Genomic DNA, 18,710 nt, shown 5'->3' with positions numbered 1-18,710 from the left:
GCTTCTCCTCCCGTCTTTGAATTGTTGTTTTTTTTATGACTTACCAAAACAATCAGGAGGCTGGGAAACTGTTTTATGGAGCAGTAATAATGTATTTCCCATTATTGGTACTCCTTAGTCACCTTTTTTCGTATCCCATAGAAACATGGAGCGGGGGGGCATGTAACAGTAACAGCAGCACTCTCGGTTAACATCCTAAAGTTGTTCCATGTTTGCTAATTTTGCTGTGACTGCAGTAGAGATGTGTTTACACCAGTCAAAGCTATTGTAACTAATAAGGTGGTGCTGACAGGCACAGATTCCTGTGAGTGGATTTTATAAGCTATCTGAGCACTCTTGGTATGTGTTCAGGCTCTCTGCTTGTTCAGAAGCTCATGCATTTCCATTTTCCATGTGGTTAAAATAGGTTACCTGTATAGTTTAATATGGAAGTGCCTGTATGGAACTAGGGGTAAAGTTTTCTGTTTGCAGTGTGGGTACACTAAAATCTGCCCTTATTTTAACAATCTATCTTAATACATTGCTTTACATTGCTCTCAATGCAAGTCTGATGAGCAATAATTTATATAAAACATTAGGATTATCCTTAACAGAAGTTAACCCAGAAAAGCTTGTGTAGCTAGCATATTACATGTTCTGGCAGATACGAGAACTATTCAGCTAAATAGTAGAATTTGGAGAAAATATTCTTCCCATATTTCTTGACATGTGTTGGCCTTTAACTACCATTGTTCTGTTCAAGAATCCTGGAAATTGTCTACTCTGTTTCACTCTCTGTGTGTATTTTTATCTGTAAGAGGAGGCATTGTGGTATTTTTCATTATTTTGCGTTGTGGTAGGACTTAGAAGCATCATTGTGATTAAGATTCACAAGCAGTGCATATACTGTGGATATTTTGCAACTGTAAGTTGCTCTGTAGCAGTGGAACTAGGTTCCATGAAGACCTTTCTTAAAATTACAGTTCTTTGCTTCATGTACTGTTCTAGACCTTTCTTACTTGTAAAAAGGGCACCATGCACTGCTGCAGCTCAGACTGATTCAGAGCTTTCTGTGGCGCTTGCGTAGCTTTTAAGTCGGGCAGATTAGAGAGCTTGAGCTCATTCTGCAGCCCTTTGCTCAGCAAGCACATGAAATTGTTTCTCTTTCCTCTGCTATGCTACTGAACTTTGTGAAACTCATGGGAACTTAGTGTTTCAGAAGATGTTACTTCTCAGTTTATTTTAACTGAATCTGGTGGTGAACAGATTCACTTAGAGGGATGGAGAAGGAAGAAAGAGGGGAAAGAGGCAGGTGGACAGTATGAGTCATGCATGTGATGCTTGGTTGGGAAAACAAGGTTAAAAAGGTCCAAGTGTAAGGCAGAACAGAACAGGCAGATGTGTACAGTGGAATCATAGTCATTTGTCTAAGCCTCTTGCATAACACTTCTGTAATGATATATATTTTTTTCTTAGACCCTTATAGGAGGCTGGTAATACATTATAGATAATGCACCGATCAATTCTGCAGCATTTGTAGCAATGATCAGTGAATGTACTTAAAAAAATGCAGAAAATATTGTTGGTATATAGCTTGTTCTCCCTATCAATAGGAGTAGATGAAGATTTGGTTTCTGAGGTGGGGGGGTGGAAAATGCATATATCTTGGCTTAAAAAAGATAAATACAGTAATATTTATATCAGACACAGTGTGAAGAATGTTAGAATTTGTCCAAAGGAGGAGTAGAGAGCATGACTTATGAGGAGCAGCTCAGGATACTGCGTTTGTTTAGCTTGGAGAAGACTGAGAAATGGAGAGGTGACAACATTGCTATCTGCAACTTCCTTATGACAGGGAACAGATAAGGAGGTGTTGATCTTCTGGTGTCCAGTGATAGGAGGTGAGGGAATTGCTTAAAACTGTTTGGGTTTGGTTGGTTAGTAAGAAATTCTCCGCTGAATCATGGAATGGTGTATATTGGAAAGGATCTCAAAAGTGGGGTCAAGCACTGCAACAAGCTCCTCAGGGAAGTGGTCATGGCCCCAAACTGTCAGTTTGCAAGAGTAAAACAGAATACAGTATTTCACTTGGCAGGGACCTGCAGTGATCATCTAGTCCACCTACCTGAGCAGTTGAGGGCTGACAGCAAGGTAAACTATGTTGTGTTATTGTCGGAATGTCTCTTGAACACTGACAGGCCTGGGGCATAGACCACTTCTCTCAGAAACCTGTTAGAGTGTTAGACCATGTTCTCAGTGAGGAAATACTTTCTAATGTCAGGTCTGAGCTTTTCCCTGACTCAACGCTGAGGCATTCCTAGATGTCCTGTCACTAAATAACCTGAGAGGAGATTAGCATGTCCCTCCCCCATTTCCGGTCGCTATTGGTGCATTCAACTCAAGTATCCAGATCGTTGATGTAAATATTGAACAGGACTGGCCCTGGAACTGAGCCTTGAGGAGCACCACTGGGACAGGTCACCAGTCAGATGTCGTCCCGTTTGGTACAACCCTTTGAGCTCTGCCCTTTAGACCACACTTCACCGAGGATACCGTGAACCTGCTCATCCCACAGCTGAGCAACTTGACCGGAAGGACGTTGTGAGGAACAGTATCAAAATCCAGAACTATATCCACCACCTTCCCTTGATCCGCAAGGTCAGTGGCCTTATCCTAGGAGGATATAAAATTAAACAGGATCATTTCATGATCACAGCTGCCAAGACAGCAACCTACCGTCGCATCCCCCATGAGTCCCTTCTGTATTCACAAATAGGAAGTCTGGGAGGGCATCTTTTCTACTTGGCTCACTGAGTACCTGTGACAAGAAGTTACCGCCTACAGACTTCAAGAGTTTCCAAGACTTCCTCATCACAGGGGTATGGTGCTCCTGGTTGGTATTAATTGAAATCTTTTATAATGGCTAGGGCTACAAATTCAGGGGTTTCCCCTAAATTGCCTAGAGAATAATTAATCAATGATTACATCCTGGCTGGATTATCAGTCATAGATACCCACTGCAACAAGTCCTTTTTTTCCGTCCCCCTAATCCTCTCTCAGGGGCTCTCAATCACTAACTGTAAGGGCTGTACAATCGAACCCTCCCTCACATACGAAGCAATTCCTCCACCTTACCTCCTCTGCCTATGGCTCCTGAAGAGCCTGTAGCCCTCCATCCCAGTGCTGCAGCCACAGGACTCATTCCACCAAGTGTTACAAACATCAGTGATATCATAGCCCTGGGAACGGACCAATCCATCCTGTTCTGGAAGCATTCAGACAGTGCTCTTAGAGACATTGTTTATGTTGCACTGTGTGGAGTCAGGAGTTGGATAGGATGATCCTCAGGGGTCTCTTCCATCTCAGGATGTCCTGTGTTTTAAGAAGAGCTACAGTTTGCTTTCTAGTTCGGTTCTCTGTCTTTTGCTGCAGGGTTGGCAACTTGGAACTTAGTAACAAAATATTTACAATGTATCGGGGACATTGAAGTATCTCCGGAGAAGCTGTTGGTTTACTGTCAGGGAGAACTAAAGCTTTGTCTTACTGTCAAGGCCCCATAAACCTTGGAGGAGGAGTGCTGAAGCTGAAATTCTACTTCTGTGAAAGCAGATCCTAAGGAAGCCATTACTGTGTCATTACCCACCAGTATGTACTGTGGGCTTGTCAAAAAGATGAGAAAATAAATGCTCCTATATCCCTGACTGTTCTGGTTGGTCTGAAGATTCAGTCCCAAAATTATGTTGATGAAAACAGAAAGTACAAAGATATTCATATAGCTTTCTTCTCATTTGATTTGTTGCATACTAATTAACTAATTAAATTTTGGTCCTTTTTCCAGACCTCTCAGCCTCCAGTAATTGTCATTTTTTGGGGGGAATAGTTGTAAGCTGTTTTTAGATAAAGGAGTGAAGGCTGCTGTCAGTTGAAGATGGTTTTGATAGTACTTTTGAGTTTTAACAAGAGAAGCAAAACATTCTGCTGGCAGAAGATACCCGGGGGTCCTGGTGGACATGAGGTTGAACATGATGCAGCAGTATGCCATGGGGGGCAAAGAGGGTGCCAGCTTCCTGGTCTGCATTAGACAAAGAATCTCCATCAGGATGCGGGAGATGGTCCTTCCCTTTTATTCAGCACTGGTGATGAGGCCACACCTGGAGTTCCGTGCCCAGTACTGGGCTCCTCAGTACAAAAGAGATGTGGATGTGCGGGAGAGAGTTTAATTAAGGACCATCAAGATGATTAAGGCACTGGAGCACCTCTACTTAAAAATAAAGTTTCCAATCTTCACTGTTTGCATAGAATATGTCCTACAGTTACAAATATTTTGTACAGTACATTGTACTGTCCTTTCAGGTTTTCCAGATCTGTTTGTGTGAGTAATATTTATGTACCTGATTGAATAGTTATTTTTTAAACACATATATTTTAAACTCATCAATACATCAGGAATTGGAGAAACTATTAGTAAGAAGTAAGTACTAATGGAATCTGAAGGAATCTTATGATCTTGATAAGTAGCTAACTATTCTGTTAAATAGTTTCAAGTTGTTAGCTTTGCATTTTTATAAACTGTCCTAGATTTTTATTTAGAGTAGAGACCTACATTTCATTCCATCAGTATTTGTCTGACTCCAGTTTAGCAGTAGGTACTGCAGAAAATAATTTGTTGCTCAACAAATGATGGTCTTTACTACAGTACTGTCCTAGAAGTAGTCATCGTGTTTCCATTGTGTGAGAAGTAAAATCAGTGCTCTTAGCATTATTTTAAATGATCAGGGAAAAACTGGTTTCCATTTCTAATATTTTCTAAGCTGTTAAGCAATGACTTAAGGTACTATTTATAATACTTTTATAAATGGTACTTCATAGGTGAGGAGATTGTTCAGTACTACTCACTGCATCTTACAAATGTACTGGCTATTTATTAAACTTACTGTATGCTTTATGATTCTGAATACATTTTGTACCATCTTTTGCATTCAGTTTTAGCCTGGAACTATTGCTTGAATTGTTTTCACAGGGATTCTCAAAGTTAATCTTTCTTTCATTGAGCATACTGGCACATAAGTTAGGATTTGTAATGTTTCAGGTTCTTTAGCTTCATGCATAATTTTACATAGTTAGAAAACCTGATGGTAAGGATGCATGCTACTTTGTTCCATTCATAAATATTTTTTATTTCATAACATATGGCTTTCATGTGTACTTCTGTGTTGAATAATTAAAATATCTCAGGAAATTTTTAAATTATATAGGTATAAAATACAAAGAGAAAAATATACATAGGACTGAAATTTAAAGGTGGCATAGGTGAAAACAACAGAAAAATAAGGGATTTAAAAACTAACAAGTGTTTGAATTCATGCAGATGAAAAGGTATGGGAATTGGCTGCTTGGGGCAAAGACAGAATACCAGAAGACGTGAACTTGGTTTAGTCTGTGGGCGGGAAAAAAAAAAAGTCAGTGTCATATAAACAGATCTATTAAGTTAAGTTGAAAGAATCCAAGGCTTTCAGGGTAAGGCATCCAGATTAGAAATCAAAGGTTAGAGCTGTTTGTGTAACTTGGACTTTGCTTTTCTCTCATATGTCTAGCAGGAGTCACACATTGAAGCACTGTTTACTGGGTTTTGCCACTGAACCATTCCTTTCAGTGTATGTGTAAGAATAACAAAAACCCCACCTGCTGCTTAATGGAGCTTCGTTAGTTCTTGTTCAATTCATTTATTTAATTTCAATTAACGGAAGCATGTCAAGGCTTTTATTTGACATTGAAAAAAATCTCTTTAATGTTTTTGCAACTTCTAGTAATTTTAAGTGGGGCTTATTGCCTGCTTAACTATTGCAATATATTCATTTACAGCTACATAGACCCTTTTTAAAGTTCTTGCCAGCTAGGAAGAAATATAATGTGAAATAATGAAAACAGTAGTATAGCTAGGCAATATTTTCCTTTTCTTAAAGTTTGTTCTTATGTTCAAACAATTTGGTTCCTTAAGAGTGAGTATAACAGAGTGCATATGTGAAAGAGTTCTTCTGAGCGGCTGACGCATGTCAAGATCCGATTTTGCCAGCTTTATGAGTATTTTAAATTCTGGCATTCTGCTAAAAGGAATCAAAAGAGCAAATATTTTCCTTAAGCGTATATAAGATGTCCATGAATGTAGCTTTTTACCAGAAGCTAATGTTCACAGGAGTAGGGTTGTTTTTCCTTCCCCCCTTTCCCTGTACACCAATTAATTGCTAATTAGTTAAATCTTATGCCTTGGCCTACATAATGTCTTGTCTGTATCCCTAGTCTATTGCCCCTTAACCAAAGTTTGTATTGGGCTTCACTGTATATTCCTGGTTACCATATATTTGTTCAGAATAGAGAATGGAACTGTGGACGTTCTGAATTGGCCTGTAATAGTAAATCTTGAAGAGAAATCTGAAATGGAGGAGGAGAGATGAAATTTTTGTGAAAAACAAATTAGTTTTGTCTTCAATATGAAGCAAATGTTCAGTGATTCTCAGTAAGGCCCTACTGGTGTTTGTGGAAAACATCTCTTACTGATAAGTATTTCCGTTGCTTCTTAAAGTGGTATTTGGTTTGTGGTAAGGTTTGTGGCATTCAAGGAAAGAAACCTTTAAATTCTCTATTTGCCTATGTATAAATATTACTGTAATTTTAACTTTTGATGATCAGAGCTATACATATGGGGAATGGCAACGCAGAGGGAAAGAAGAATTGCAGAAATGACTCTACGGTCCTGCTCAGTGTAAGGAAGGCCAACATATTTTTGGGTCTGCAGATATTTCTCCAGATCTGTTTCAGATCTGGTTTCTGTTTCTGTACATCGAATTACTGAGATGAAAGTTTCCTGATAATAAAGAGAGAAACTCTTCAGTTTTTTGATGATAGTAGAGTTACTCGTTCTCTCTGGAAGTAATATAGTTCTGGTTCTCTTTAAAAAAAAATCCCAGTTAATTAGACGTGTTCAATTAGCTGTGACAAAATCATTACCACTTTTATTGTTGATAAATAGTGAAATGGACTTTTCGATCAGAATTGTGTTGAATATAAATTCTGGATTTTGAAAGTCTTAATTGGAAAGAAATTGATTAAGAAACAAACTTTCATCTGACATAAGGCATTTTTTCCTTTTCTTTTTCCTCTTATTTTTACATCAGGTAACTTGCTTCTGGCTGTATTTTCATCAGCTTGGTAACTCCCTTCCCCCCACCGTAGCCTGGTTTCTTTGGTGGAGGAAGAGAGCCTGGAGGCAGGACTAGAAGTGTGGATGATTTGCTGTGCTCCCCATAGCATAGCAACAGTGGAACTGCTGTCTTTTCCTGAAAGATGCTCACCCAGGGTGGCTTTGTCACCCTGCATGCTCTACCATGGGCAGAGTTTCCCTGGAATCTTTCCTTCCCATACCTCACACTCAGAAGATCAGAACAGCTACAGTACAAAAATTCAGTCTCTTACAGCTTCCTGAAATCACTGTTCACTTCTCCAACTTTTAGCATTAATTGACCTTTTTACATGAATGAATTAAAGTGGGAAAAATAAAAATTAACTGTTTTCTGTGATGGGATTTTCCATGTGTTATGAAATGATATCATAGGTAATTGGACCATACTATCTTGGTACTTTTTTTGTTTGTCTTATTCCTAGCTTGACTCTTGTGGTATCATATGAGTAAGGAAATGGTTTTCTTTCTTGGTGGGTGTACACTTTTATGTCTGAGTGCCTTGGTTCTTCATGAAATATCTCCTCAATTACTGGCTCACAGCATCAAGCAATTTATAAATGTGTGTTTTGTGCTTCAGTGATACTTTTTCACTTTCAGCTTTACAAGAAATACCTGCACCAGGTGCACTCATTACCAGATGAGTAATGCAATTTAAAATGTCCCTGCTTAAATTCTATGAATAAGTAATTACTCTACTAATGACTGAAAAATAAATAAATGAAATATTCACGGTTGTTTTTCTCTTTAATTTCTGATGTTTTAGTAGCATTTTGAGATTTAGAGAGTAGTGTTCACAGAAGCGTAAATTTCATGAGTGTTGTTATTGGTAAGGAGACTGCCATGAAACTGTTGATTCACATGATTTAGAAAATGATCCTGTAATTCTTATAATAGACTTCTATGTTGTCCATTCCATGATTTTGCTTGGGTCTTACTTTGTCCTAATTGATCTGTAGTTACCTAAAATAATATGTATGACTGAAGTAATATTAAGATATCAGCTGTAGGAGTTAATAACTAGATTGTACTCTTCCAGTTGATGTAACAGTTATGTATGATGAGGGTGGTTTAGACAGAAGGATTGTGATCACTGTGGTCTTCATGGGGCTCTCCAGAGTCTCTGTGAATTTTTATTGTCCAGGAATTTTGAGGCTGGGGATGGTATTTGTATGTGTTGATCACACAGTTCTGAAAGTAAAGCTTCACATCCTTTATACCAAGGAAGTTTAAGCTAGAGCTTGAACTTCCTATTTGGGAATGTGTGGTGACTGTAGCCCTGTCAGAATTAATCCCCTCATTTTCAGGAAGATTATAACTACAAAGATGGTGACTTACATTGCTGTATGTAATCTTCTTTTTAAGATTATGTAAAGATAACCTCAAAGATTTTTAACCCTTAATCAGCATATTCAGGAGCCAAATTGGGCATTTATTTTGAGACACAAGAAAAAGGGATTTAGGAATGAGGCAAAAAAAAAAGTTTGTCCATGATGCAAGAAACCAGTAAATAGTACCCTTATGACAAGTTGTTCCCTTATCCTTTAGTGATAAGGGCTTGTATTATTTGAAATATGACTTCTAAAATTGTTTAGGTTAAAAAAATCCTCATTATCAGTGTTTCTTCACCATCTGTTTTTCTTTCCCATGGAGATTTTTTTGCAAATTAGATCAAGAAAATACAGGTATTTTGCTTTTGACATTACTCTGGATGTGAAACTACTTGGTACTCCTAAGGAGTATTTTCACTTTGCTTGGCCTAATTGCCATCCCATGCATTTCTGCAGATCAGACTATGTGTTTAGTTGAAACTTTGTTTATTTTTGGCCATGTGGATATAATTTCTTCTGGCTCATCAAGATGGGAGGTTGCTAGTCCTTGAAACTTTCAGATTTTTGTTATTGGAAGAATCTCTTCTAGAACTTCCAGAAATCTTCCTCAGCTTATAAAAGGTTATATTTCTAATAAGGTAAAAGAATGATGGTAGTCCCATGCTCATGTGAGTCTGTCAGTTTATCTGCTTCTGTGACTTCTTTATTGTCCCTGCTTAGTTTCATTCAGTATATGCGTGGTCTCTCTGCAGCAGCCTTGCCCCTCAGAAACCCAAGATTTTTGGAAATATTTATGTCAACACTATTTACTTCCAGTCTTTGTTAATTTTGGACTGCTCTTTCATGGTCTATTATCCCAGGAGATCTTTTCATGTCTTTTTCTTGAGTATGACAATCTGTACTAGTTCCTTACGAAATGTCAATAATCCTGTTTTTGTCAGCACTGCAAACAGTTCCTGTGATAGAGTTCTTGTCCGGTGTCTCACCTCATCTCTGCCCCCTGCCATGTCTGCATCAGTGATTTTCCTGTCAAAGGTTGAAGGGCCAAGTTTTGGATTATGCTTCCCTCTTTCAGTTGTGCAGCAGCATTTGTTATATGTTCAGAGCAGCCTTTAGGGACTAATAGGCGTTCAAAGCTCTTGATAAAATTGTTCATCTTGTACAATCTAGTTTGGCTGACTTTTCTTCCTGAAGGCTTTGTTTACCTGGAGTGAAAACATGTTTGACTGGATGTGGGTATGACCCAGTGTGCATCGGGCAGTGAAGACTCTTTTGTTTGTTTTTTTTTTAAATATTAACATTAGAGTAGCTTCTTGGATCTTGAATGAAAATTACAAACATTGTTATGTGAGCAGGCTGTCTCCTGAAAGAACCAACCTGCATCTGAGCTGCTTAGGCAATAACCTGTTAATTTTAAAATGTCAGTAACTGAGTTTGGATAGTTAGTGATGAAAATAAGTGATGACTGAAGCCTTAAATAAATTTAATGTTTCCCTTCTCCTTAATTCCTAACCAGTTCTTGATTTCTAATCAGTTAAGAAAGGATGAGTGGGCTGCAGCTGTTAGAGTCTTTGGAATATGATGAAAACTGTTATAATCTTTGGAACATGATGAAAACAGAATCAGTCAGTTCAACTAATTTTCTCTGTTCAGTAAAGCCCTTTTTAATATAAACTATGACACAAAACTTTATGTATTGCTAGTAAAAACCTATGGGATTTATTAAAGCTTAATGCTTTTTAAAAAACTTTCATATATTTTAATGTGTGTTTCAAAATAGTATTTGACATGCATGCCAGTCAGTATTTTGTTTACAACATACTGAAAATATGGAACTGTAATCATTGCCGTGTAAATGCACCTAAGTGTACAATACTGGCAAGAATATAAAATAGATTTCTATTATAGAAGGATGTTAATTCAGCAGGGCCAGAACAGAACATCAGGGGACTGTTGTTGTGGGTTGCAGTCATGCAGTTACAGCCCCTCTGCCAACCCCAAGCCCAGCTTGTTTTCATCTCCATCACCTATTGAAATCTCCCTCACAATGCAATAACTTCTCCCATGCATCATCATGGTAATTTTTTCCTTCAAGAGGAAAGATTCAAAGCTAAGTGTAGTGAATTCTTGCTTCCCTGTTATCAGAAGACTGGCAAACGTGTTTGCCAAATGCAGTTAGCAGCTTACAGCTAGCAGAGCCAGAAACTCAGGTTGGGGCAGGTGGTATTACTTGCAGATAAATCAATATGTGAAGACTGAGGAGATTATACAATGAACTGTCTACCTGGGGATTCTGACTCTATTTGTTTCTTTCTTTCTGTATTTGTTTTGCTTTGTGCATCCTTGACATAAAGTTAAAAAAAGCACAAAACTCATCCAACCAGCCAAATGAAAATCACGCACACCCCCCCAGCATTTTAGACCTATGCAGGTCAAACAGTTGGAGGAAAGAAACAATCATAATTTGTCAATTACAAGAGTATGCCTAGACTAGTTTTTTTAATGTAGGTTTAGAACTAGATTACAGATCTTGGTTTCTTGTGAAGAATTTGGATTTATTTGCCTTGTTTGGATGTGTTGCTTTTATGACATTTTCCATGTCAGTGGCCTCCAAAGTCAGGTGTAGAACACCATCCAGTGAAATGTGGGAAGAACATCTAGGACTTACATTTCACCAGGAAAATAAGAAAGAAATTAAGCTTTATTTAGTATACATATTGACACTGGCACCCTCTGTAGGTCTGTATGTCAGATGATCCTATCTCGCATTTGGTTTGTGAGGTGTCCTGAAGACAGGTTTAGTATTTCACAGTATGATGGGGTCACAGTAGCACCTTCATTTGTTCATTTACTTCCAATGTATTGTAATGGATGCAGAGTACTTGTGCCCAGTTAGGAGGATTTGTGGATTTTAATATTTTGTTTTTACTAAACCAAACCCTTACACAGTGGTCAAGTGGCTTAAAAAAAATCCTACAAATAGACCATGGATTGAAGATAATACTAGTAATGTGAATAATAAGAACTTGGCAGAGCTGATGCTTCTTCTACTCCTAGCATGAGCTCTTGGTTAGACATATTATGAGATAAAATCATTGGCAATTAGAGCTGACAAGAAGTCAGCCAAAACAATTTGGTTTATCAAGAACGGTATTTCAAATACGGATGTACATCCGCCACTGGAAATGATCAGTGTTGTTTCTTGAGGTATCAGCTAATGATAGTATGAAGCCATCACCATTAGCAAGGCATTTAAAAACTAAGCACCCAGAACATGAAGACAAACATCTACAAATTTTCCAGCAAAGTTAAAGTCGTGCTATACTCAATCCAAGACTTTACAAGACTTCACAAAACTAAGTGATAGTTCATTAGAAGCTTTGAGATTTCTCAGTAGAATACAGAGATACTGTTGGGGAAACATTTCATCTTCCTGTGAAAATATAAATGTCTGAAATAAGATGTAGCAAACAATGTGGTGACAAACCAAAACACATTCTTTTGTCAGCAGATACTGTTGGACGATGTCTAGAAAACATTGCCAAAGTTCTGGAGAAACAAATATCAGAAAAAATTACACAATGGGAGAGGCATGCTGTACCGACAGTTGGATGCAAGTATAGTTGTTTGTGGTGTGGCTCGACTTATGGGAATTGATAGATTCAGTGTCCATAATGAAATTAACAAAGAACTAAGTCACTAGGGAAAGGTGTACCAGACAAGAGATAGTCTTAAGCATAAATTCTAAACACTATCTTCTTTAATAGCAGCATTTTTTTTTCTAATGGAAGAACTGTACAAAAGCAACCTCAGATGGAGTGGCTGATTTGACCGAAGTAAAAAAGGTTATTGGCTAAGGTTACAAGTTGAGCACCACTTGCAGAATTTAATTCATTGCATCATGCATAGGCAAGCAACAAGGAAGTTGGAGCCATAAGTTCACAAAGTGCTGCAGGATGTCATCGTTGTGGTTTATTGTATGAAAACAAAACCTTTAAATAGTCAAGTATTTAAAATAATCTGTAATGATACTGGGTGTGACCAGGAAGATCTTGTGTATTGTGCAGAGGATTGCTAGTTATCATGGCAAAGTGCTTAGAGGAGTTGTAAAACTTGAAGATTAATTACATGTTTTATCTCACAAAAGACAAGGGTTATGAACTTCCTGACCTGTTTAGTGATAACAATCAGCAGTTTGCTGACTATCAGTTATTTTCAAAAAAAATAAAGACACTTAAGACATCTTCCCTTGAAGGTGAAGATGGTATTTTAACAAGCAAGAAACCTATTGCTTTTTGAAATAAACTGAAGCTATGGAGGAAGCATTTTGAAAATGGATGTTTTGAAATGTTTCCTTGTGTGATTTATGTTACCAGAAAAGATGTGTCATCTGTAAAACCTTCCATATTTGTATGCTTAAACTTGGAAGCAGAATTTCCTTATCTGCTTAAAGTCCTCCCAATTAAGTTTCAGAATCTGAAAATTTGGTAAAAGGATAAAAATGCAATACCTTTCTTTGGTTTGCAATAACAAGTGATTAATATCAGGGAAGATGGAAATATACTGGCTAAATGTCAAGAAAAACCTTTGCATAATTAGTGGATGGAGATGCAAAATGAGTGTCATGACTTAGGAAGCATGGCCAGTGATGCACTTTTATTTGGATGTACATGTCTTTGTAAATTGTGTTTTCCAGCTATGACAGCCAATAAACTGGATTTAAAACTAGACCTTCAAATCCCTGTATTACAAAGTGCTAAGTCAGCATTTAAAAAAAAAAGTTGAAGCATGTTCAACATATGGCTCTCACAGAAAAAAAAAAAAAAAAAAAAAAAGAGCAAAAGGGTATTTTTACTATTAAAATTTATTTTAAAATACTGTTTATTTCATCTTCATTTAATTCTTTTTAATTTCTGGATTTATATGTTGTAATATATATGGCGTCTATTAGTTAAGTGGTGCATGTCTTTAATTTATAAATAAATATGTACATATTGGGGGAATGTACTCAAAATTTTTGTTCTTATGCATGATCAGAAAGTTTGGTGACAGCTCTTCCCATATCGTTATCGAAACCAATTGTGTTCACAGAAACTAATATGTGGAAATTCATCCAGGTCAGGGAAATATTTTACATGTATATATTCTTTCCTTGTGGCAAGTATTTTTCTGATAGAAGCAGAATGTTTTACTTCTAGATGTGTTTCAGGTGTCATGATTCAGGAGGACAGGAGTGATGCTGTGTGCACGTGTATGTGCTGGGATGCCTCAGCTGTGATCTGGCACACTCAGCTTTAGTTGCTGAGTGGTGAGAAGGGGTGTCCTTGTAAAGTGCTTCCTGTCTCAGCAGATGAGGGAAGTGATTTGTGGGTGGACAACAGTGGGGCAGAAAGCTGGTGGCAAATCTAGGGATAGAATGCAAACACCAGGATTTCTCTCATTACTGCTTGAGTGAATTGTTCTGGTGACAGCATGATTTTCAAGGATGTAAATATTTCAAACGTTCATCTGAAGTTGTTGGTGCTCAGCTTATCTGAAATCAGACCATAAGTATGTCTTCTAAAGAGAGAATTATTGATGTATCACAGCTGAATTTCTATTCTTGCCCTACACAGTTGTTCTAAAGTATGTAAATATATATGTTACTGAAGTGTCTTGGCATCCTTAGAGGTGTAACATGGGACAAATTTCCAAAGTGATTGCTTTTTTTTAACTGCTGTTATGAAATAATGTGTTCTGCTCTACATAAATAAGATTTGGTGACTTCTTGATTAGTTGAACATTTTATTTAATAGCTGTAGCTGACATGCAGAGATAAGTACTTTTTAATAAGCTATCTGTTTGCTTTTTTTAGGCTGAAGCCTAAACCTCTGACATGGCCACAGCCTCACCAAGATCTGATACAAGTCACAACCGTAATGGAAGATTACAGATGCAAGTAACAGGCAAGTAGTGATTTGTATTGTAGAGATTTTTACAGGAAAACATAGGTATTCTACAAAAGCAATCCTGGAAGTGAGTGTAAAAATGAACTAGTTAATATTTTAACTTATGATATGGCAGTTACAGTTAATAATGTGAGTATAATATATGTAGATGATTTGAGGCTAAATAGAGATATACAGTGAGTTGTGTGGCAGGGTTTAATAAACCTTCGAAAAAATAAAAAAAGAAGGTATTCTCTACAACAGTACAAGCAATTACAAGATATTTTGCTTGGGAACAAGGGGTTAATGACATGTATTTTGGAGAGGCAACGCATATTACTGAAATTCTAGGAAAAAGATTGGTAGTTGTAGTGAACCCCAAGCTGAAAATGGGTGTAACGTTTTAGTGAAGGTGGAGAATCGAAGGAGATTTGCTAAAAATCAAAAAATTGCTAGCCCCTCAGAAGATTAAGTTCTTTCATTACATATCAGGTAAATATTTGTTGAATATAATATCCTTAGGGCCAGAGGTTGGACTAAACAGACATATGGAATAATTTAAGTTGGAAGTGACCTTTGGTGATTCCCTAGTCCACTCTTCTGATGAAGGCAGGGCTACCTTTGAAGTTGGGTCAAGTTGCTCATTATATTGCCCAGTTGATTTTTCAGTATCTCAAAGGCTGTAGATTACCAGCTTTCCTTGTGATAAGCCATGTCACTCTGAATGTTCTTCCTTCCATCCCGTTGCAGTTTACCATGCTGTCTCTTGTGATTGTTTACTTTTTTTTCCTTTTTCTCTGTTAGTTCTAGGCAGAAATCAGCCATCCCAGTATCCATGGCAGGGAAACAGAGTAGGCTACGAAGAGTCCAGAGTGCTGGGGACACTTTTTAATAGATGTTGAACAGACCAATTAGATTATGCATTTTGCTACTGATGGACAAGAACTGGTCAAAGATATGACAGTTGTTGTCAATCTTAGCTATTCTCTCTGTGGTATGGCCGAGCAGAACTGAGACTTCATTGTAGTCTGAAGATAAGCAAAGTGCATCTAAATAAACAAGTTTGATAGCTAATTGTGAGAGTGTTACAGCAGTTAAAAGTGCAAATGTTACCAGAACATAGATAAGATACTGTGCATAAATACACCTACCATAAATAAATATATGTGTACTTATGTGTGTAAGTATTATTTTACCATTGATAACTAACTTGAACTTTCCAGGGATTTTGAGAAATCTGGGAATGCTGAACTAAAAATGTATGCATGGCCGAGAATATATTAAGCCTATCCTGAACAAAATATGGGAAAAATGCGTATGATACCATGCCTTAATAAAGGCTGTATCTAAAGAAAGATGCATCTTGCTGGATGATCCAAAGGTTGCCAGGTTATCTGAGAAAAATATATTGTTGACGAGACCCCAAATGGATATTTTATGGAATTAGATAAGAGAGGAATCTCAGAAATGATTAACCTTATGTAAGGAGCGCATTACTCAAAAATGTGATGAATCATCAAAACTGGCAATAACTAACAGCAGAGATGGAGCCACCTGTAGATTGAATGTATATATAGCTGACTGAACGTGTATATAAACTGACTTGCACAAATGACCCTTAATTTCAGATCTGTGTATACAGAAATGGTAATTTTTTATCCTGTGCTGAGCTGCTCCTTGTGTAAATAGTCTTGTATTTTTCTGGTACTGGGACTTCTTTTGTCTCCAAGAAATCTGGGTCAGGGCACAAATGGGTGGAAGTCCTTACAACATTTGTGATTAGTTTTCTGAAGGTTTAGTTCTCTAAACCTAGTCTTTAGTCCAAGATCACAGGAATGAGTCCCAGTGGCAGTATCATAGGGAAAGTAGTGGGAGACAGGAGTGTGGGACTGCTGTATTGCTGGTCTACACTGCATATTTATGTGCAGTTTTGTTTATGCTGCTGTAGAAGCTAGACTTATATTTCAAGAACTATACTTAAAAAGCATTTTTATAAAGGCAGCAAGTATCATAGATTCATTTTGCAAGCAAGGAATTCATATGAGGTGGTGACTTGTTTGATACAGCATGTTGTAGGCATGCTTTGCCATCAGTACTTGTTAAAATATTCTTGGCGCGATTTTGTCTTGTTAGTTCTTTTGGAAGCCTTGCTGGTATTATTACTTATTCATAATTTTTTTTAGAAGATGTCCTAACCAAAAGATGATAATGGCCTCCTTTAGTGTTTGGGGACACAAAACTTAATAACTTGAAACATAATCAGATAAAAGAGGGGGAATGAAAAGGAAGCTTGAATATCATTACTAAATACCAGTGGTTTAATAAATGTTGTATTTTCCTTTGGAAAGCAAATTATGGAGGAAAATGTTGAAGTAGTAGAGGTTGTCAAAGCTTAAAAATATATCATGATTTCAGATAAAAAAAAAAATGACTTGTGTGTGGAATCACAGTTTTAGTTTTCTCCATTCCAGCTTTTGTCATTATCAGGGCAGCAGTTCCCTTTTTTGACCCATGGTGCATTACTCAGACTGGGCTGTCCAAATGTGAGGGAGTTAAGTTTGCACCTTTTATTTGAAACCAAGTAAAATCCATGACTAGTGCCTTTAGAATCTTGGATGGTTGCATCCCACTAGCTTTTAAATTACTAACGTGTACATCTCAGAATACTGCAGTCCAGAAATATGTCTCCCTTTCAGTTTAGTAAAGTTCCACGGTGAGTCAGTAAGTACCACAGAGGAAAGGAACAGGGAAGAATTACTTCCAAATGGCTGAAAATACTCAGCCTTGTTTTAGTTTGCAAGTGGAGGGAGCAAGAATCATGCTGGAGCAAGAGAGGAATTAGAGAGAAGGCACAGCCAACAGGTAAATACAGTTGAGAGTCCATTCTTGTGGTCTTTTCAAGACACCATCTGCCTGAAGTAGAATTTAAAATCTTGGCAGTTAGGCTGCTGTTGGTTTTTATAGTGACTTCCTCAGCTGGGCATGGAAGAGGGAGAAGAGATTTATGTTCAAGAGCACAGAGGAACCTACCAGTGATTTGGAGGTGAAAATAGCTTCTTTGATCAGTGGTGTTAATTTTTGAATACTTACCTGAAACCTTTGAGTTCATCTGCAAAGCTGTTTAAATAGGGGAAATCTAAGAGTAGGTTTCTTAATTTTGACAGGCTGATATGTAAACCCACAAATTCAACCATGCACTAATACAGGCGAAGAAATGAGGCTCTGTATATAGGCTTTGCTATACAGGGACATTTTGAAAAAGACGTGAACTGCATTGAGTTTTATAACATATATAACCAAATATATATAACTATATAGAACAAATATATAACTAAAAAATAAAGTGTGTTGGATAATCCCTCAGATGCATGCATCATCATGCACACATTTTTCAGTTAAAGGAAGAATAGGGAGAACAATGAGAAAATAACCTGTGTAATTTCCAGTGTTTATCCCTGAAATAATTGTGCTGTCTCTACAACCAGTCCTGGCAGTATGTGGGGAAAAGAGGATGTGACACTTGGTTTCAACTATCTGACAAAGTAGCTTTTGAAAATAAAAGCTACCATTTTTGCATTGACTTCTTTCTGTTCAGCGGAAGTAGAGAAGGTGAGGAAAAATGTTGCCATCCAAAGTATTTCATACAGTGTGTAGGCAGTACATTTTCTGTTTTTCAGCAACAGTATGCTGTTATAGATAAAGCAATGTATTTTATTAGTTTCTAGTGCCAAACTGAAACGGAAAAAGAATTGGTTTGGAACAACTTTCTACACGGAATTAACTGCAGATGGAGAAATTAAGAAAACAGCAAAATCAAGTAGTTCTTCAAATCCCAAATGGGATGAGCAGCTGACAGTGTAAGTAGATTTTTTGGTTGTTTGATACTATTTATTAGACAGACATTGCAGGCAAATATTTACTAAGCTTGGCTGCCTACATAGTTTGCTCTGGCTGTTGATGTCTAAATGCAACATAAGTTGGTATTTATCTCAAATGATTTTTTTTCAGAATCCTTACAATGTTTTGAGAATATTTTTTTCCTACAGAGTGTGTTACCTACAGTGGCTGTACATGATATAGTCTTGATATTTTTTAGCGCTGCATTTAGCACACATTGCTGGAAAGACTCACTAAATGTAGCCATGTCATTCTCAACTTTAGAAGGAAAAAAGTCTCAATTGGATAAGTAATAATTATGAGGGAGATCACTTCTTCCTTTGAATTTCCCAGTGAAGGGAA

General features: G+C 37.3%; 1 protein-coding gene across 4 annotated transcripts in view; it reads left to right on the top strand.

Annotated features, from left to right (window-relative positions):
* WWP1 (WW domain containing E3 ubiquitin protein ligase 1) overlaps positions 1-18,710 on the top strand; it is a 59,446-nt gene that overhangs the window by 8,303 nt on the left and 32,433 nt on the right. For 3 of the 4 annotated variants that reach the window (XM_040088937.2, XM_040088735.2, XM_040088803.2), the window contains exons 2-3: positions 14,399-14,489; positions 18,190-18,328. In XM_040088937.2, the coding sequence (XP_039944871.1) occupies positions 14,420-14,489; positions 18,190-18,328 (209 nt within the window). In that variant the 5' untranslated portion in view covers positions 14,399-14,419. Of the gene's footprint in view, positions 1-2,488; positions 2,638-14,398; positions 14,490-18,189; positions 18,329-18,710 lie in introns of those variants that run through there. The other variant, XM_040088853.2, reaches the window with a different exon arrangement.

The sequence above is a fragment of the Hirundo rustica genome, chromosome 1 (assembly GCF_015227805.2).
Source record: "Hirundo rustica isolate bHirRus1 chromosome 1, bHirRus1.pri.v3, whole genome shotgun sequence".
In the NCBI taxonomy this organism is placed as follows: domain Eukaryota; kingdom Metazoa; phylum Chordata; class Aves; order Passeriformes; family Hirundinidae; genus Hirundo; species Hirundo rustica.
The sequence above is the reverse complement of the archived record's forward strand: the minus strand, read 5'-3'. Positions and strand labels throughout refer to the sequence as shown.